The sequence below is a fragment of the Sinocyclocheilus anshuiensis genome, unplaced genomic scaffold (genome assembly GCF_001515605.1).
Source record: "Sinocyclocheilus anshuiensis isolate Anshui unplaced genomic scaffold, SAMN03320099.WGS_v1.1 scaffold708, whole genome shotgun sequence".
NCBI lineage: Eukaryota > Metazoa > Chordata > Actinopteri > Cypriniformes > Cyprinidae > Sinocyclocheilus > Sinocyclocheilus anshuiensis.
In genome coordinates, this window is record NW_015555881.1 from 2,741,031 (window position 1) to 2,763,187 (window position 22,157).

Genomic DNA, 22,157 nt, shown 5'->3' on the forward strand with positions numbered 1-22,157 from the left:
GATTGAACCGAATCATTTAAACAGTTGATTCATTCAAGAACGAAACACCGTCATGTTGCTCAGAGACACAAAACAGCACTGTGGCTGTATTCGGAATGATTTTTGTTGGCGAAATAGAGCAAAAACAAGCAATATGGTGTCTAAAACGTAAGTCTCTTAATTAACTTATTGTTTATTGAATTCAGTGTCACATTTGTAATCATGGTAATTTTTGGAGAAAAACGGCACTCTTCGTGTGAAATTGAATAACTATATGAAGTGGTATAAATATATACATTTTCTGCCATCATGTCTTGAATTTGTGATCATTCTAAATGCATTATAATAGACTGAATCATGCAGTGAAAGAACACACTCTAAATGCGCACACGCACAAGTAGACTACGCTCTGTAGGGATGTTTTGAATGGTTTTTGCAAAATACTCGATAATGTCAAATCGCACATCGTTAAAACAACAATTACGATATTATTGCAGACGATATATATCGCACACCCCTAGCAGTTACTGACTTGCATTTTATGAATGACCACGGTTTCATCAGTTTCATCAGTAATCTTCTTTACTGTTCTGCTAAAGGAAAGTTACCTACATTTTGGATGGCCTGAGGGTTAACAGCAAATTTATTTTTGGGTGAATTATCCCTTTAATTGATCGTTTGACAGTATATTTCAGGATACTTGGAGGTTTTTCTGGTTCGTTTGCTCCGTGTCGTCCCCCACACGCAGTACAGTGAGTCAAGCTGCGTGTGAAAATGTTCCAAACCACAAAAATGTATTTTTTTTTTTAACAGAGAAGTTCCCATGTGTGATGCTGGCCACCTGAACAGAAGGGATCTTGATGCTTGTATATTACAAACAAACCCTCCTATTGAGCGTGTTGCACTGTTGTTATTGATCTTCTGAAGGGTGTATAATAGACACAACACGAGTGTCAAACGTTAATTGATTTCAGTCACTTCAGAGCTGTGGAAATAGAGAGCTGCAGTAGAAAACCTCTGTAAAACTGATATTCGTCTGCACCGCTGCCTTTATGCTAAACGCACTTATTGATAAGATGATAAAACTTCTCACACTTTGAGAAGAAACAAAATGAACTTAGAGGAGGCTGAGGAGACTCATTAGGAGCGTCATCTATCACTCATCTATTAGTGTTCTTAAAATCTCATTACACAGCTACATATTTGCTGAAGATAATCTGAGTGCTGTTTGACTGCAAAACTCGCTGGGGGTGGTTGCCCATACATTGTTATATGGTTACTATGGTTACTGTATGTTTTAGGGTGCTAATCTGAGTGCTGTTTGACTGCAAAACTCGCTGGGGGTGGTTGCCCGTACATTGTTATATGGTTACTATGGTTACTGTATGTTTTAGGGTGCTGTTACTTCGTTACTGGTTGTTTTTAACATTCTGTTATATATTGCTATGTGGCTAGTGGCTGTTTTTAACGTGCTGTTATTGGTTGCCAGGGCATTGCTATAAAGTTACTGAAAGTGAAAATGACGTGTGGCCAAGTATGGTGTCCCATACTCAGAATTTGTGCTCTGCATTTAACCCATCCAAGTGTGGTTATAAAATTACAGTAATAAAGTTACTGTGGTTACCAGCTGTTTTAAACATGCTGTTATTGGTTGCCAGGGCATTGCTATCAAGTTAGCGTGGTTACTGACTGCTTTTAATGAGCAGTTATTGGTTGCTAGGGCATTGCTATAAAGTTAGCGTGGTTACTGACTGCTTTTAATGAGCAGTTATTGGTTGCCAGGGCATTGCTATATAGTTACTGTGGATACCGGCTGTTTTTAACATGCTGTTATTGGTTGCCAGGGCTTTGCTATATAGTTACTGTGGATACCGGCTGTTTTTAACATGCTGTTATTGGTTGCCAGGGCTTTGCTATAAAGTTACTATGGTTACCGGCTGTTTTTAACGTGCTTTTATTGGTTACCAGGGCATTGCTATAAAGTCACTGGGTTTACTGGCTGGTTTTAACATGCTGTTATGCAGTTGCTATGGTGTCATGGGTGGTTGCCAGGGCATTGCTATAAAATTACTGTGGTTACTGCTTTTCATTTACTGTAATGCAGATGCTAGGGTGTTTTGGCCAGTTTCCAGGGCATTGTCATATGGTTACTATGCTTACTGGCTGTTTTTAGCTTGCTGTGATATAGGGCTGTGCAAAAAATCGAATGCGATTTTCATGAACTACGGCTCTGTGTAGTAAATGCCGCTCCATCTGAACGCACCTGCTGGAGATTTACTACTAATCACAGGAGCGGCTTTACTGACGACATGCGCATGAAAATCACATTCGATTTTTTGCACAGCCCTACTGTGATATAGTTGCTGTGGATTTTTTGGATGGTTGCCAGGGTGTTGCTGTAAAGTTACTTTTTTATGTGCTGTTATGCAGTTGCTGGGGTGTTCAATGTGGTTGCTAAGTGGTTTCTTACTGTCTTAAGTGAAACGAGTCATGTATGTCTAGTCAGTTGAGTGGCTTAAAACTTCTTTTTTTTCAGTTATCAACCATCCCAATACTGAAGTGAATGCTGTTTCATGTTGAGTTTCAGGACATCAGCTGTCGCCCATATTAGACTTGTTTGATGTTTATTTTTAGTTCAACTGCTCAGGATCATCAGAGTTTGTTTGAAATATAAGGAAGTGTTTCAAAGGTATTTCTGGGGGTTTTTTTCTTTCGTTTTTGATGTGTTGTGTATATCATGACAGAAATCATTAGAGGTTGACCGATTGATCGGTTTTGCCGATTAATCGGCACCGATAGTTGATTGTACTCGCAGGTGAACATAAAATATGTTACATACCACTATTGGTGAACGAGTGTAATGCAAATATGTCTGAAAAGTCTGACATAACAATAAGATGCGACATGAACGATATTGTATGAAGCTTTGTTTGTTTACATCACGCGTTATGAAAACAATGTTTGGGATACTACGTTCAAAACTTCGTGATTTAGACAGTTTTATCTCACAAATGAGTCAATAAAAACATTCCGGTGTATAGCTAATAGAGGAATCAGCGGATGTATACGGCTGAATGAATAATGTATTAATTCATTTGGACAGACTTTTACACATTTTGTAACACATTGCGTAAAGCACTGTTTTCTTAGAGTAAACTCCATTTGCAGTGAACACATCACCTGAAAACTAATCCCACTGCTAACTGATGATTTAGAGCACTTTAAAGCTCAAGTAGTGTTTTAAGGGTCTTTAAATCTTGTACAGTAGAAGATTTATCAGCTCAAGACTGGCAGTTAACGAGAGAGAGAAGACAGATACTCAATAAGAACTTGTGCATCTTCTCCCTCATCTGCAGCCCAGCGTGTCTCTGCTCGCTGGGTAATTATCTCAGGTCTGCCTGCTGCGCCCCACCGCTGGGGTCAGAGGTCACAGGGTTCACCAGCTGCTGAGGAAGAGCTCTGCGCCACACACTGCAGGCTCAGATGCTCAGGGAAGAGTCGCCCTGCTGGGCACATTACCTGTGCAGCAGGAACCCCCAAACACCTCCGGCGGCTCTGAATAGACACGCTGATCACCATTTAAAACCCTCAGACTGAACGCAGGACATCGTTATGGAATAATGTGGGTGTAGAGAGAAAATCCAGTCATATTTACTTTAATTTACTGGAATTGTGATCGGATGTTTATGAGTTTATGTTGCTTTTATGTAGAGATATGTTGAGTTTATGTTGCTTTTACTGTTAAAAAGTATTAAAGTTAAATGTGTGCATCATTCTGCAGCGTTTGATGTGCTCTTTACCCTGCTGAGTAGGGTTGGGTACCGAACTCGGTACTTTTAAGGGTACCGACCGAATTGCGTCGGTACTACTGAGTACCGATTCACGTTAAATCAATTTCACGCCAAATTTCGGTACCTGAGAATGCATCTGGGCGCATACGCACCAGAGAGAGAAAGAGAGACCATGTTACGTGATGTCACCCCTGCAACTCGTTCAAACAACACACAGGGCAAGCCGAAATGTTCTTGAAAGTGTGGTTACATTTCTAGGGCCATGGTTTCTGCGAAAATGCGGACGGGATCGCGAAGTCCATTCATAAAAACGTAATTTACTCTATAGCGCGGAATGCCACGGAATTCGTCAATTTTGGACGAATAAATCAAAAGTAGGTCTGCCACTTAATTCGAATCGCGATATGAACTAGTGTCTGTGAATATTAAAATGCAAAAAGACGGTTTAAATATGAATCCTGCATGTTCCCCTTGCCTCTCTATGTATGAATGGCGGAAACGCGGTTTTGTTTACTACACAAATACTGAAGCACGCGGTGATTTTCGGCCTCTGCGTCTCACTGTATGACGGCAAGAACACAAAATCTCCAGAGCTGCTGTGAGAGTCACTTCGCAAGAATTTTACCGTTTCATTTGAGAAAACTAGCATCATTATGCTGTATACACACAGAAACTTCATGGCAACCTGTCAAAATAAAAGTACAGTTTAACATGTAACAGAAATATATTACTCTTGTATTACTTTTGTAAAGTATAATGTACATCTTTAAATATTCCATTTTCTATCAAATTTAAATAAAACAATTAAATGATAAAAATAAATATTACAACTAGATTAATCACTTAATTGTAGAAAAAAATAATACAATTATTAGCCTATTAAAAAATGTTTTAAAGGAATATTCACACAATTTTTCTTCCATGTATTCATTTCAACAGTAAACCTCAGTTTGTTTGCCAAAAAATAAAAGGGTTTAATTTTAATTTGATTTAAAATAAATGTTTAATGCCTTCATTTGATTTTCAGAAAAATGAAAACAAGAATTTCTGGGAAAGAAAAAGAAAAAGTTTGTAGGGCCCTATTGTTCAAAATGTTGAAATTGAGACTTTTGTACTTATTTTTTTCACTGAAATAAATGTTTTTTTTTTACCCGAAAAAAGGTACCGTTGGGTACCGGCACCGAAATTCAGGTACCGTACCGGTTAAAATGTGAACTGTACCCAACCCTACTGCTGATTTAAGGCTGCTCTCTGCCTGCTCAAAATTCAGTGTAAAAACATAATGCTGCTTAAAAGGCAGACTAAATTATGCCTACTCTGACCCACCTTAGTCCCTAGTATTGCAGTATACATGTGTGTAATTGTTGTATAAATGCATTTATACCGCCTCTGAGCAGCATTAAACAATCTGTGTAAAGACACTTAAATGCCACTTCAGAGGCGCTTTTGTGTAAATTTGGCATAAGTATTAAAGTTCATTTCATGCATCGTTCTGCAGCGTTTGATCTGCAGACTTTACACAGCTGGGTTAAGGCTGCTCTGCTCAAAATTCAGTGTGCAGTGCAGACATAAAAGCCAGAATAAATTATGCTGGCTTTGACTCCCTTCAGTCCCTTGTATTAAAGTGTACGGTTGTAAATGCTGTGTAAATGTATTTATGCCGCCTCTGAGCAGCATTAAACAGTCTGTGTAAAGACACCTAAATGCCTCTTCTGAGCCACCTTTGCAGTATAAATTTGGCATAAGTATTAAAGTTTAGTGTGTGTGTGTCGGTTTTGCAGCATTTGATGTGCTGTTTTTACACAGCTGAGTTAAGGCTGCTCTGTGCCTGCTCAGAATTCAGTTTAAAGATGGAATGCCACATAAAAGCCATATTAAATTATGTTGTCTTTGACTCACCTCAGTCCCTCATATTAAAGTGTACAGTTGTAATGGCTTTGTAAATGCATTTATACCGCCTCTGAACAGCATTAAACATCTGGTGTAAAGACACCTAAATGCCACTTCAGAGCCGCTTCTGTGCCACCTTTGCAATGTAAATTTGGCAATTTAAGCGATAAGGCTGAAAATGATCATGCAGACTATTTCCTTTGACAAACACATCAGCTAAAATCTGGTTGTTTTTCTGAGCTGCCTGTATTTTGTTGATCAGACGGAGTTTGTGATGTAAATAAGTAAAAATGCACCGTTTTTTATGTAACATTCCTAAATTGACCAGAGAAGCAGGTAACATGAAGGAAACGTGTTCCAGCTCATCCAAACAGAGTTTCCCGCAAAGCCATTGAAGATATTTCGAATAGCAGGTCATGAAATAATTGTGACAGCGCTGATAGGTTTACGTTTGATGGCAAAATACAGCAGTAATTGGCTTTACGCACTTGCTGTAATTGCTTTCGCATGCTGCCAAGAACCTGAACGCGCTAATAGATACGCTACAGCGACTGTAAACGAGGGAAGGCCTCGGGGAGATGTTGTCTTTCACGTCCTAACGCTCATAAACACACGCTCCTCCGAGGACCTCAGCCATCTCTTATTAATAATTCATGATGTTGCACTTATTAAAGTCCGACCTGTCACTTTTATCATTTAAGTTATTAGAACGGGCGCATGTTAGTGTAATCATTTTAAATCATTGGTGATGGCCGATCGCACAGAGGTTTGGCATCTGTTGTAGCGTCAGCGTCTGAAATGTGGCGTCTGGGGTTTGTTTCCATCTTAAGGGTCTGTGGACACAAGAGGGCTAATTGGGTGCCCTAAATAATTAATGCATCTGAAGACGTTAAGAAATGCCAGAGAGCTTTGAAGGAGCCGCAGTCTGTGTGGACTTGCGGTCTCTAATGGCCCTGCTCTTCTTTCTATTGTCTGTGTAGGTTTGAAACAAACTTCACTGTCTTCTGCTCAATGCGCATTTAATTTTTGCTGCACGCCATATTGTGTACTTGTACTGCACACTGAACGTGTGTGCTTCATTGATGATGGGAACATTTGTGATTCCTTTAGAGAGCTCTCCATACTGTTTGAGTACCTAATAAGACCGCATGCTGGTATTGCGACTTAACGTGTCATAAAATTGAGTCTTGATGCTGCATGCTGCTTTCATTTGCATGTGAGCATAAGCGCTAATAATCTAGCTGAATTCATCGTTTCAAAAATGCATTCATTTTTATGGTGTAAAAAAAAAAAAAAAATCAAAAGAGTACTGTCTCAAACACACCTTCTTCCATAGCATTAGATTGGGTAATATTTGCATGCACGGATGCACAAAAGTCAATTTTTATTGAACTTATTTATAATGCATCTTTACAGAAATTCGTGGGGAAACACGGAATCCAGTCATAAAAATGTAATTTACAGTATAAAATGGAATGTTATGGAGTTTTAGATGAATAAATGAAAAGTTGGGCTGTACACTTAATCAAATCGAGCTTATGGAGTAGTTATTAATATTAAAGCAAAAGGACTGCTATTGAAATATGAGCAAGCAAATATTGCAATGTTAATATTTGATTAACCGTTTTTAATAATAAATTTTTATTACATCATAAATACAGAAATATTAAACATTTCTAAAAAAGAAAATAGGACCTTATTATTTAACTTTTTGTTTTTTAAAAATCAATTAAACCACTAAAACCAGACAAATTTAAAATGGAAAAAAGGGAATTTGTGAAAAAATATTTCCTACTATAATGCCAAGGGATGTATAAAATCTGTTGTATTAAATAAAATTGTATGAATTTTATGAATTTATTCATTTATCAATGAAAGCATGTCTAATCAATTAAATTAATACAATTTTAACAGTTTAAACATTCTTTTAAAATGAATTAATCAAATGAAAATATAATAATGTACGTTTTTTTTTGTATTTTTAATTATAAATTAAATATTGATATATTTGTCATAATTTCTTCACGTAAAATGCAACTTTTATTTTGCCGATTTTTAGTAAAGAGCTAAATTTTTAACAATTTTTAAATTAAATGATAAAGTGTTGGTGAGGGAACTCTGGAGATGAAGTTCATGTCCTCATATATTGAGTTGAATGACTAAATTCTATTTATGTGACCTGTATATACTGTGTATAGTGTGCATTAGGATGCATCTTCTCTTTCTAAAGCTCATGCATGTGTGAGTTTCTCTGTCAGGAAGTTTGTCTCGATAAGCGGCTTTACTGTTAATCAGCATTTCCTCTCTCAGGATGATACTGTGCTGCTCTGGTGAGCATTATCGCAAATGTGGTTGAATTACTGACATCAAATGGCATCTTTACTCAGCTCTTTTACATTCAACAAGTTCATAGTGACCGAGTCTGTCAAGCTCCAAAAGAACAAAATGAACTTTAAAAGCGGCATAAGCGGTTTTGTTACTAAATACAGTAAATGTGAATGAAATCTGACAGAATGACACAACTACTGCTGCATCTTGATTCTCTCAAACGTGTCGTCTTCATCAGCTCAGTCAATGTAGTCTTCCCTCCTCTTCCTCCTCAAACATCACATTAAATACTAGATGTTTACATTGTTCAGATGAAGACTTTGTGCTGCTTTAACATGAAAAACATGACAATATGTGAGTCTGACAACTCTCAGTTTGCTTCTCATCACTGAACGGGATGAGTTGAACGCTAAAGATGAATACTACAATAAAAAAACAAAAAACAAAACAATAAAACAAAAAAAAAAAAAAAACTTTAACTGAAATAAATTATTAATAAAATGTAACGTATTTAATTTCAGCTAGTTGACAGGGCAAGTTTTCTCATGTACACTACTAAAATAACGAGAACTGAAATTAAAAATAATACAACTATAGAAATAAAAAACAAAAACTAATAAAATGACAAAAAACTAAATTACAAAAACGTTAACTAAAACTGAAAATGAAAACAGAAAATATTAAATAAATAATATAAAAATATAATTAACTATAAAAGGAAATCAGCTATACTAAAATAACACTGATATGAGCACTATTATATTAATTATAAATACTGGACAGAAAATGATGATTCCTGTGATCATCTTCATCATCATCATCATCATCAGCTGGTCTGTATTTCACAGAAAACCGAACAGATCGTCGCCGCCGCTGTCTGACGTGAGCAGCTGCTGTTTCCTAAAGTAGAAGCTAATGCATTTTTTAATTTTAGAAATATTACATCTCAGAAAGTTCGTTTGATTCATGAGCAGCAATATTTCATGCACATACATTTTTCAGGCAACTGTGCCCTAATTTCAGACTGGGATCAGAGAGGCTCCTCTGTCTGCTCTGATGCCATGTACAGTAGATAAAAAATATCATAAGCCTCTATATTTTTCACCCTTTGGCTGTATTTGATTTACAGAATATCTCAATGTTTAAAAGTGGTGTTTTTTTTTTACTCAACCAAACAGATACTGTGACTACTTACATTCAAAATCAAGTTAGTATCCAGTCTTTCATTAAAAGACAACAGAGAATATTTAATCCTATTAAATCATTTTCATTCATTTCAACAGCGATGTTTACTTACATTATGGCAGTGTGTTTTCACAGACAATGTAAAAATCTATCGGTCAAACGTTATATTTTATTTTACAATTTTTTATTTACAAATATTTTAACAAATATTAAGCAAAACTGTTATCAACATTGATAATAATAAGAGCCTTTATTAATAATTACACACCTATAATAATTTATTATAATTAAGCATATTAGAATGATTTCTGAAGATCATGTGACACTGAAGACTGGAGTAATGATGCTGAAAATACAGCTTTGATCACAGAAATAAATTACAGTTTATCATGTATTCACATAGAAAAATTGTTTTTAAATTTTAAATTGTAATAATATTTCACAATTTTATTGATATTACTGAAATAAAAACTTATTCTCGTTAGCTTTTTTAATAAACTGTGTTTGTTGCATGTAATATTAAATGTCGATTTTATTGGTGATTTCTTTTTTTTTCTTTTATTGGTGAATTTTTTACCCCCATCCTCATGAAGTGCTTTGAACGGCTAGTCATGCACCACATCAAGTCTGCCCTCCCCCCCTCCCTGGACCCCTTCCAGTTTGCATATCGGTCCAACCGCTCGACCAATGACGTGTGGAAGAATTGACAATAAAGCAGACTTGACTTGACTTGACTTTTTTTCATTGTAAAGCACTTTGGGGCAACGTCTGTTGTTTGTAAATGTGCTATATAAATGTATTTGCTTTGCTACTGATTTTACTGTATTTTTAATTAAAAAATGCAACCTCGGTGAGCAGAAGAGACTTATTTAAAAACAAGAAACTTGTGCAGTGTGTTGATTTGCTGCATAAAGTATCTGGCAGTGTGTAGAAACTGACGCGTGCGACTGATTGTTTTGTGTGTATTTGTGAATTGTAAATCAGTAAGCAGCAGCATCGGTCTTTGTGTTTTAAGAGGATTCACACACTTTTTGCATTAAGTTAATGGCTGTAAACAGGCTTATTTCTCACAATAGCGTGTTGAAATGCACATGGATCTCATGGAAAATAGCATTCCTCAGATACCTAAATCTGCTCCGTAATACAGACTGCGTGACTCTCCGGCTGTTTTTGTCCTCCGGACGCCGGCGAGAGTCATGTGAACCCGAGAGTTTCTCATGGATCTGAGCACATGCATGGGCACGTTTCATTTTTAGGTGTAGTTCACCTCAAAAAATATCATGAAGTCACCCTCATGTCCCTCTAAACCCGCATGGCTTTCATTTGTGGAACAGAATGTCCAAGCGTCCGCTAATGAAATAAAATAATAAGCTCTAAAGAGGACAAAAAGCTCCATATAAGCTACTTAATTTTGGGTCTGTTCCTCATGTAACGCATAATAGGACTTTGAATATCATGCACGAGTCATATGGAAGAATGTTATGGTGTTTTTTGTGTTTTTCAGAGCTTAATAGTATAGAAAGCAGGGGCACATTCTGCTGAACTTCTTTTTCATCCACTCATTAGTCAACTAGGGTCCTATTAAATCTGTTTAATTTTTACTGGAATTTAGTATTATTATTTATTTTATTATTTTATTTTTTGACCAAATTCTTTAAATTTTTATGTATTTAATTTGAATGATTTAATTACATTTTAATAATCAAAAAGGATGTCTAATTAATTTAATAAAAAAATCATAAAACTTTAACATTTTAATGATTTATAACTATTCCAACAATAATAGTGCCTTTTGATTTGTTTTAGTTTTTTTCAATTCAGTTTTTTTCTGTTTTATGATTTAATACAAATTTATTATCAAAAATTGGTAGAAATATAATGAATGCATAAAACTTTTACATTTTAATCAAATTAAATTTGAACAATTCCTAGTGCCCTATGAAATCAAATTTTTTTTCCCCATATTCTGTGTTTTCTGTTTTAATTTTTATGATTTGTTCAGGTTTAATTAAATTGTAATAATCAAAAGAGTCTTATCTATTGAGCTCACAAAACATTAATATTTTATAATTAAAAATGTAAATTTTTTTTCAGCAATTCTCTCACCTATTTAATTTTTTCTGAATTCTGTGTTGTATTATTTAACGCGACAGACGTGATATATTTACTAAATATCTTCCTTTTCCTCACTGTTATTAATCTTCAAATATTCCACATGGGTTAAACTCATGAAGAGATCAAAAACGCCGGTAATCAAATGAACGCATAAAACGATTTAATCTTTTAAAATGTTATCAAATGAAATTTGAACAATTCCTTTCATTTTCAAAACAGGTTTCAGTGCATTAAAACATGGACGAAAAATTGATATCATGTGGTATTCCTTACATTTTTATAAATTTAAACAGTATTATTGTTGTTATTATTTTGAGATGTACATTCTACTGTAGAATAGTAATGTATTTCTGTTATATTTTCCTTTTGTTTTATTTTGGCGAGTTGTAGTGAAGCTCTACATGTAACAAACTAGTCCATATTACAGTTTAAGATTTTATCATCCAAAATGTGTCAAATTCTGTGTTTTCTGCATCACAGAAATCATAGGGCTCTAGTCAAGGTTTCTTTTCCCAAAAACAATCATAAGCCAATTGTACGCTCTTAAAATGCGCTCTTGCATGACTGTGGTACTGGTGAACCCGTTATTAAGTTCTCAGCACTGTGAGACTCCTGGATCTCATTACCCAGAATGCATCAGTTGTAGAGACGGGCATGTGATGTGTATGTGGAGCAGTGCATTAACACTCGCCTCACTGCATCGCTGTACCGCATTAACCCCGTTCTCACGTCAACACTTGTCTTCAGCTGCGGTTCTTTCTTTAAATGGATCGTTCACCCAGAAATCATCGTTCTGTCATTGTGTTTTCTATGCATACAGTAAAAGTCAATGGGCTCCCAGCATACTTCAAGCATGTTTAAGACAATTTGCCTTCATATTGCATGCATCTTTTCTGCAAAGATATTTAACACCATGTTGAACTTCATGTGTGTTCATGTTCAAGTTACTTGAATCATGTTCTGGTTACGATTTTAAGTAACTAGTTAAACGTTAAAAAAATTGAAAGCTTCACACAGGTTGAGGTTCACAAAGGTCTTATTGATCTGAGCTTATGCGCCTCAGTTTTTGAATAAAAAGTCATTATATGTGGATAATTTTAGCAATATTCACTCAAAAGCTGAGACACATGAGCTCAGATCAGTGAGGGCTGGGTGATGAAAAGGTTACAGTAATTATCACAATATATTTTGCCATTGATAAAACCCTAACCCTAAGGGCTCTATGATTTCTGCGATGCAGAAAATGAGGACAAAATACATAAAAAGCATCTGAGAGTCACTTCATTTGACCGTTTCATTTGAGAAAAACTACCGTCATATCATATACAAACAGAAACTTAAAGGTCCTCATGGCAACCTGTCAAATTAAAAGTTCGGTTTAACTCGAAGAAATTGAGTCAGAAATATATTACTATTGTGCAGTAGAATGTATGTATTACGGCTACTACTACTAATAAAATTATGACAATTTTATTTTTTAATAAAGTTTTTTAAATATTTCTTCCACGTTTTAAAATTTTAATAGGAAACCCCTTTTGATAGCCAAAAAAATAGTTTGATTAAAAGATAAATTAAATTGTTTTATGCCTTCATATCCAGAAAAATAAAGAATTTCTGAAAGAAAAAAAAAACCTTTATAAAATAAATTTTGATAAATTGAGTAGTTTTTATGCATTCAAATAATTAGACACGCTTAAACAGAATTTGGTAACGATAAAACAGAATGTGAGAAAAAGTAAAACATATTTCATAGGGCCATAAAAATGTAATTTTTTTTGTTCAACTTTTAATAAATTGATGTTAAATTGTATATACATTTCATGATTTTACTTAGTTAGGCATGCTGTTTGATTAATACAATTTTATTTAACCATTAAAAAGGAGTCTAAAAATTTAAAATGGAAAAAAAAAGCAGAATTTGGGAATAAATAAAACAGATTTTATTGGGCCCTACGTTACATTTTACCATAGTGTGAGGTGCTATGTGTGGTTTTACCTTTGTTATCATAATCTAATTGTGTGATCCTATAGATGACCAATGGTTAATTTGAATAAAAGTAGAGTCCTAACTCAAACAGTCAGAATATTACATTTTACCCAATTTTTACAGATTTTTTTATTATTATTATTTTTTGACTGGTTTTGTACAAAACCTCTTTCACCCATTAAAACATGCATAATTTCTCTATTAAGATTAGTGGTCGACCGATATATCGCCAAGGCCGATATATCGGCCGATATTTGGTATTTTTCAAATATCGGCATCGGCCGATACGTTTTTCTGTTTGGCCGATGCATTCGTGGCGGGACTTTTATTTTGACGTTTCCGGGTTTCTCAGCAGCGGAAGTCGTCATAGTTGGGTATACTTGAAGAGCAGTGAATGGGAGAGCACCGCAAATATATTTTTTGCATTCTCAGTTGCTCAAATAGCGAAAGAAAAACTCCACGATAGTGTTTTCATGACTTTCAATAAAAGGAAAAAAATTGAGAGAGACTGATAACGGCTGTCAGAAGAGAGAACGATGTCAAATTATTTGGGAAAAATACTTTGTCATTTAAAGTATAAGCATGTTTATTTTACACATTTATTTTTTAATCCATTTTCAAATGATTTTAAATTTCTTAAATATTAATTAAAATAAATAAAATTATATCGGCCATCGGCCACCCTGCTTTCCAAGATATCGGCATCGGCTGTCAAAAAAACAATATCGGTCGACCACTAATTAAGATATTTTTTTAAGGAAAAAATACTGAAAAGGTATTTCACTGAAGTTTACTCATGCATATTTTGATGTAGATAAAATATTTTATTATTATAAATGTATTGAATATTGTACCTCAGATTTGTGATATGCTCACCTGTGTGAGCAAAGTCAGTAAGTTTTAGTCCAATGCGATAACATTAATACTAACTTACATTTATGGGAAAAAGAAAATCCTCTCAGGGTACTCACCCTCACGTTTCAAACCTGGATGACTTTTTTTTTTTTTTTTTTAAATGCAATGCAGATCGCTTTGGTTATTAATGCCAAATCCATGAATGCAAACGTGTGTCCGGTTGCATTGGAGGAACACAGATCTGTTGTGCTGGTTTAATCGTGTTGTATCACATGGCCGTCAGTCGTGCGTGTGTGTGTGTGTGTGTGTGTGTGTGTGTGTGTGTGTGGAAAATAGGCGAAAGTTAATCTGTAAATGAGTTTTTACAGTGTTGTAATGTTGCAATAGCATGAACCGTTTTCTCTCCTCTTTATCATCTCCTGTAAGTTTCTCTCTCTCTCACACACACACACACACACACACACACACACACAGTGTTTCTTTTGTGTTTCTCCTCCAAACGTCTGAGAGCGTGTGATCACGGGCCGCTGTCGTCCAGATCAGTTCTGTCTTTCAGTGTGTCAGTGATTTAAAGCAACATTTCAGCCAAAAATCATCATTCTGTCATCATAACTTACTCACATGTCGTTCCAAACTCTTGTTTATTGGCATCGATGGTTCCATGAAGAACCTTTCTTTCCATTCCACAAAATCAAAAATGTTCTTTCGATTTTTAAAATGTGCTTCACACAAAAAAAATTGTTCTTTTAAGAACTGATCACTGGAAGGCTCTTTTGGGGAACCTTTATTTTTAAGCTTGTGAGAGTAAAAGCAGACCATGGACCATTTTTTTATTTTATTTATTTTTTTTTTCACAAAGATGTATGACTTTTGAAGACTTTAGGGAACATTTTGCACAAGTTAAATGGACTACACAAAAAATGGTGCAGGATATGCTTTTTATTTTATTTTTTTTTTTACAATTTTCATTCACAAATAATTACAAAGAAATGGCAAGTAAAACATTGAATTAAACCTAAAATTTTGATGTAGAAAGACTGAAGTAGTATTTACTTATTTTTACAGAGTACTGTCGTGATAATTTCATGTTTTTTGACATTTTTTTGGTTCACTTTCATTGAATGAAAAGAGCAACCTGAAAATTGCATAAACTTCTTTATTTTTATGGTGGACTATACTTTTAATTTATTAACTTAATTTTGGTTAAACTTAGAGTTCATGAGTCAGGGTTATTATAATTAACTGAAACTAAAACCATAAAAACATTTTTGTTACTTGAAATAAAATAAACTTTAACTGAAAAAATATATTTTTTTTTTTAAATCGTATTTTAGTTAGTTGCCAAAGCAACATTAATCCTCATTAACTAAAACTAAAATAACTAGAACTAAACCTGAAATTAAAACGAATAAAAACTACATTAAAAATAATAATAATAATAATAATAATAAAAATGACAAAAACCAACCAAATGAATGAAGCTTAAATTAAAATCAGTAAATATAAAATATCAAATCTGAATCTAAATCTATAATATTACTTAAAATAACACAGTACATCAGTTAAAGGTTTGTTTTGTCACTATCTCATGTCTACTCCTCCTTAACAGGGTTTCTTGCTGACTGGATCTCATTCACTTGTAAATGCTGTAATTATTGGTATTGGGAAATCCAGGTCATGTTTCCCCACAGGCCTTTGCCCTCCAGCTCTCTCTTCCTAGAATCACACGACTATCCCATCTCTGTCCATTAAGGCTGATAGTCTTTTTCTGAAGTTAAACAAAAAATTAAAGGTTTAACACTAGTGCTGGGCGGTATACCGGTTCATACCGAATACCGGTGTTTATTTTTGTTATGATATGAATTTTTTAAATACCGCAGTATGTCGCTTAAACAACGTTCGGAACGCGACACTGTTTGAAAGGGGTCCATTTTCACTGTTGCACTGTGGTGAGGGAACAGCTGTATGTGTTACTAAGCGTGAAAGTTCCGAAACTGAAGCTGTAGAACTAATAGAACGTGATGACACAGAAGAACTCATCCACAATATCCACATCGACCTCCACAAATATCCACCGCCCCTGCCATCAGCTCCCGCGTCTCACACACACGAGCGCGACTTTAGCACTATATTTAGCAACTTTCAGACCCTTTTAGCCGCTTTTTCCCATAGAATATTCATACTGACAAACCTAGCGACTTTTTTGGATAAACCTTAGCTATGGTTCAGTTGGAAGATTTCTCCAGTGCTGTCCCGCGAACGCGAGGTCTGACTTTCCCGGAGAAGTGTCGCCTCTCTCGGCGTCTGTTCTGTGCAGTGAGCGGCAGAGAAGCAGCGCATTCAGTTGGCCGCACCGCAGCCGACTCGTCAATAAATGAGTACAAAACAGCGTTAAATACCGTGATATACATTTTTGGTCATACCGCCCAGCACTATTTAAAACCAGTGTTTGCTTAACCAGCAACTGCATAACAATATTCAGAACACGCTAGAATCGTGGAAGCTGCTTTTGTGATGGTAAAAAGCACATTTAGTGATGCAGTTTAATGAATCGCCCTGTCTGCTGCGTCAGATTGTCTAAATGTCACAGTTTGTCTGATCAGATGTCATGCATTAGACCTGCTTTAACCAGAACTATGTCGTGAATGTTCCTGCAGGGTCTGTCTGACCAGCAGCTTGACTCGATTAACTACATGTGATCAGTTAATGAACGAGAGACATTGTATACTGGACAATACTAATTAAAGATGGCCAAAACAATCTAGTTAGGTTTGACTGGAACTGATGCGTGTATAAAGTGCATGTTCTGCTAAATCGTTTTAGCATCTGTTGAGATGTCAAAGGTCTCTGTTTTGTTTATTGAGTTTGTTTTTAAGGTCATCTGCTTTAACCCTGCCCTCATTTTCCTATTAACCAGGCGTTTCTGACATCTGCTTTTAATGCCAAAAAAACCTCTGTTTTGTGTTCAGAGACTGAAGAAAGCAGCCCTTAAAAAAAAACAGTTAGATGCTGCACCAGCTTCTCAAATCACACTTTTAACAGTTTTAACGTTTTATTTTAAATATTTTTAAAAACAGCTCAAGAGTATTTGCAAAACTAAGCAATGCCCAATATCATCCAGCATTAATTAAAATCAAATAAAATATAAAAACATGAACATATTTTATTTCAGTTAGTTGTTAAGGCAGCGTTTCTAATTTCCATTTAAAGTTGAATTACTAAAATTATTAACAGTATAACTATAACTTAACTATATAGACATATTAAAAATGACAAAAATAGAACAAAATGACCAAAGCTTTAATTAAAATTAAAATTAAAATTAAATGAAAATAATAATATTAATAAATACTATATTAGTACATTCAGTTAGTTGCCAAGGCAACATTTCACATTTTTTTCTAGTTTGTTGAACTAAAATTACTAAAACTGAAACCGTAATAAAACTAAATAGACATTTAGACATATATTTATTTAGACAGAAATGCAAAAATGAAAAAAACTGAACAAAATGACTAAAACTAACAATTTTCCAAGGCAGCATTTCTAATTTTTGTTTAGTTCATTGAAGTACTAAAATTACTAAAACTAAAACTGAAATAAAAATAAATAAAAACAAAATAGATATATATATAAAAAACGAATAAAACGACAAAAAACACCGAACAAAACTACTAAAACATTAACTAAAATGAAAATGAAAATGGAAATACTAATATTAATAAATGCTATAATAGTACATTCAGTTATAGTTGCCATGGCAGCATTTCTAATTTTAGTTTAGTTTAAGTTTTTAAGCAATTACAAAAACTAAAACTTAAAAATGAATAGAAATTAAACAGACTAAAAAACAGTGCAAGCAAATTACTAGATTTAACTAAACCAATTCAAAATGGAAAATACTGCTATTAATAAATACTATAATAGTATATTTATGAGCTTAAAATAACACTGATATCAACATGCAAAAAGTCACTAAGAACCCCTTAGCAGCCGCATAGCACACCATGGCAACCAGCCACTGCAGCCCGGCATCATGGTTTTGTCTTTTGCTCAGGTGAACACGTCATTTTCAGTGAATGTAGAAATCTAGTGTGTGATTTTCAGGGTTTGTCAGCCGCAGGGCTCATGGGAGGTTGTTCTAGACCCGGCTCAGACCGGCGCGGTGGGGCTCTGACCCCGTTTGGTCCCTGTGTAACATCGACCTCTGAGGGCGTTTCACAGCACAGATAACCTTTCCACAGCTTCACTGCCAGCACAGATACAGATGTCGCGCAGAGACTCTACTGAGGGGGTGTGTGTGTGTTTTATATGGCTGCATGTGTGTTTCTGTAATACACTAGGTTTCAGGACGGAGCCAAAGCCTTGCTGAATCCACATCAGGCTGGTTCCACTGAGCATGTGTTTAATCTATTGAACTCGTGCTCATTGTGTTTGGAATGAAAGAGTCTGAAGAGCACAGTGTGCCTGAGGTCAGACATAAATCACATTAGATTGACTCTTTTTTTCAAACTTTAGTCAATATGTCATTGTTCAGTCTTCTTGGGTCAGTACAGCCTTATTTGATTAATGTGCAAACCAATTATCAACAACAGAAAAACAGATTTTTGACAACAGATGGCACATTGGTTTTCTGCTTCTGTTTGCTGCTTGTTATAATCTTAAATCGGATGTCTCCGCTTCTGGACAAATGATTTTTCTTTTGGAATATCAATTGAAAAATGCCAAGTTATTTGCACAGGTCAGTTCTTATCTAGTTAACGGTGCATGCAAAAAAAATGCATTTCGCAATTGCATGTAAATAAATGCATTTTGCAATTGCATGCAACAAAATGCATTTCGTGTTTGCATGCAACATAATGCATTTTGCAATTTACAATTGCATGCAAGAAAAGGTATTTCATAATTGCATGCAAAAAACGCATTTCATACTTGCAATTATGAAATTACATGAAATTGCATGAAATTACAAAATGAGTTTTGGTGCATGAAATTACAAAATGCATTTAGCTGCATGCAATTATGAAATGCATTTTGGTAAATGAAATAACAAAATGTGTTTTGGTACATGCATGCACCAAAACGCATTTTGTAATTGCATGCAGCTAAACCCATTTTGTAATTTCATGCACCAAAACGCATTCCATAATTGAATGCAACAAAATGCATTCCGCAATTGCTTGCAACAAAATGCATTTTCATTTGCATGCTAAATAATGCATTTCGCAATTGTTTGCAACAAAGCCTATTTTGCAATTGCGCACAACAAAATGCACACACACAGACACACACACATATACATATATATATATATATATATATATATATATATTTAAAATAGTCTTCTGTAATCTCAATATGTTCCTCAAGTCATATAGATAATTTTATTTCTGTAAGTGAATGCACAAATAATTGAGCTTGTATTTGTAGATATGTAAGATATTGTAAGGTCCTGATAGTAATGGTCTTCAGTGTGACTGGACACTTCTACATTAGTTACGTTGATGTTTTGGGTTTAAATACACTACCTGAGGTATGATTGCTCCCTTTAGGCAAATCTTCATGACCTTACATATTAAAATACACATTTAAGTGTATATTTTATTGCAGTTTATCTATTTGCGTCTTTTTTTATTTCCCTCCACTTCAGCATCACTCACGTACACCAAAACTTACAGTTTTATTCCTCTCTATATTCTGAAGGTTTTTACTGAGGGTTTGTTCATATATCATTCACACTGATTTACATGACATTTTATTCATAAAAACATTTAAAAAAAAAAGGATTTATGGAGTGATAAAAAGAGAAATCCAAAATCCCTTCTATAAAAACCTTTAACTCTAATGTCAACAAAATCAAAGAATTTTGAACCTGGCTTTATCGAATATTTAGTTTTATTTTCTGGAAATGTTTGCAAATTGAATTAGATATTACCTAGCTTGTATATTTAAACATAAGATTTCAGATAACTTACAATACAAAACAATTGTCTTTGTTTATTGTGATTAATCAATTGGAGAAAGAATGGTGATATAAAAAACCCTATTTACCTGTATTGTCTTGCTTTAAATTAAATGTAAACAATGTCACTGTACAACTAATCTTAGTGGTCTTAAAATCGGTTTCTTTTCTTTTCTTCATATTCTTGTGGCATAATGTGCTCTTAACATGACAGGTTCGCTGAGATCATATGCTGTAGAAGTATATTCATTGGGATTGAGTGAATCAGGATTGAACACAGACAGGAAGTGGCGTGTTTTATTTTAGGAGACGGTGAGGTGTGAAAGATGTGAGAGACAGAGCGCCACAGATCTGCTGATCACGAGGAAGCGGCTCTGGGTCATGTGCAGGACGAGCCGCTCACAGATGAATGAAGCTCTATTCATCTATCTCTGATGAACTCTAGTGAATGTGTGAGCGCTGAGCGTTTGCTGCGGGCTGTGATGTGTTTACTGCAGCGTCTCTAGCCCACACGTATAAATGAGATTATTTGAGCACTGTAGAAACGGCCCTGGGGCCCGCTGGACCCTGAGACCTTCTGAGAGAGAGACCTTCCGTCACACTGAGATATTGTTCAATCTGTCTCTTTCTGGTTTCTTTGGCCTTGATGTGTGTTATTGGTTGAGCAATATGGGCTCTTTAATAGCGAGCAGAGTTGTATAATACACACACATGTACATATACAGAAAAATAGTTTTCTTTTGCAATTTCAGTAACATCAGTTTACTATATATAGATATAGATATAGATATAGATAGATAGATGGATATATATTGTTTTTTGTGCAAAATTAAATATTTAGCTATTAGTATTAATAGTATAAAATATCAGTGCATATACACATGAACACGCACATAAATGTGTGTCTGTGTAACAATTGTCATTTTTTTCCTCAAAAGTTATTAAATGTCATTTTTTAATTAATTTAACAGTTTCAATTATTGTCTCTTATTTATCTGTTTTTCTGTCTTCTATTTTTTAAATTAATTATGTGATTTACAGTTTTATTTTAGTATTATTAAGATACAATTATAGTTTTTATTAACTTTTCAATCAATTTTACTTAAAATTGATCTTAAATTTTTATTACAATTTTTGTCATGTGTTTTTGTCATTGTTTTTTACATACACGTCTATGTAGTTTTTTATTGATTTTTATTTCCGTTTTAGTTGTAATTATTTTAGATAATTAAATTTATCTAAATTTATTTAGATAGTTAAAATAAATTAAAATGAGAAATGTTGCCTTGGCAGCTGTCTGAAATAATTTTATTTCAGTTAATGTTAATTTCTTTTCAAGTAATGAAATTATTTCTGGTTTAGTTAACTAATAGTAATGTAATGTGATTTCATTGATTTACTTTGGTTTTAAATTTCCATGGTGGTTGTTTGCATGTTTGTTGTGTTGATTTATTAAGGTGGGTTGAATATGTTCACGTGTTTGTTGTGTGGATTTATTGTGGTTGCTGTAATATCCTCATGCTGTTTGTTGTGCAGGTTCAGCTCCGCCAGCACTATGACCGATGGAGATTACGACTATCTGATCAAACTCCTGGCTCTCGGGGACTCCGGAGTGGGCAAGACCACCTTCCTCTACCGCTACACCGACAACAAGTTCAACCCCAAATTCATCACCACCGTGGGCATTGATTTCAGGGAAAAGAGAGTGGTTAGTGTCCGCGCCGTCATTTTTCTGTTTCTGTTTGAGTTACGAGCTTTGATGTTTCCCGTGAGTTCGGCCCTCCATCCTCATGAAACTGGCTCGTGTGTGAGTGTGTGTGTGTGAGCGTGTGTGTGTGAGCGTGTGTGTGTGAGCGTGTGTGTGTGTGAGCGTGTGTGTGAGCGTGTGTGTGAGTGTGCGTGTGCGTGTGTGTCTGTGTGTGAGCACGTGTGTGTACGTGTCTGTGTGTGCGTGTCTGTGTGAGCGTGTGTGTGTGCGTGTATATGAGTGTGTGTGTGAGCGTGTGCATGTATATGAGTGTGTGTGTGTGTGTGTGTGTGTGTGTGTGTGTGTGTGTGTCTGAGT

The 22,157-nt window shown here is 34.9% G+C and overlaps 1 protein-coding gene across 3 annotated transcripts in view; it reads left to right on the forward strand.

Moving 5' to 3' along the window:
• rab27b (RAB27B, member RAS oncogene family) overlaps positions 1-22,157 on the forward strand; it is a 36,208-nt gene that overhangs the window by 2,334 nt on the left and 11,717 nt on the right. For all 3 annotated transcript variants that reach the window (XM_016470272.1, XM_016470273.1, XM_016470271.1), the window contains exon 2: positions 21,629-21,800. In XM_016470272.1, the coding sequence (XP_016325758.1) occupies positions 21,629-21,800 (172 nt within the window). The remainder of the gene's footprint in view (positions 1-21,628; positions 21,801-22,157) is intronic.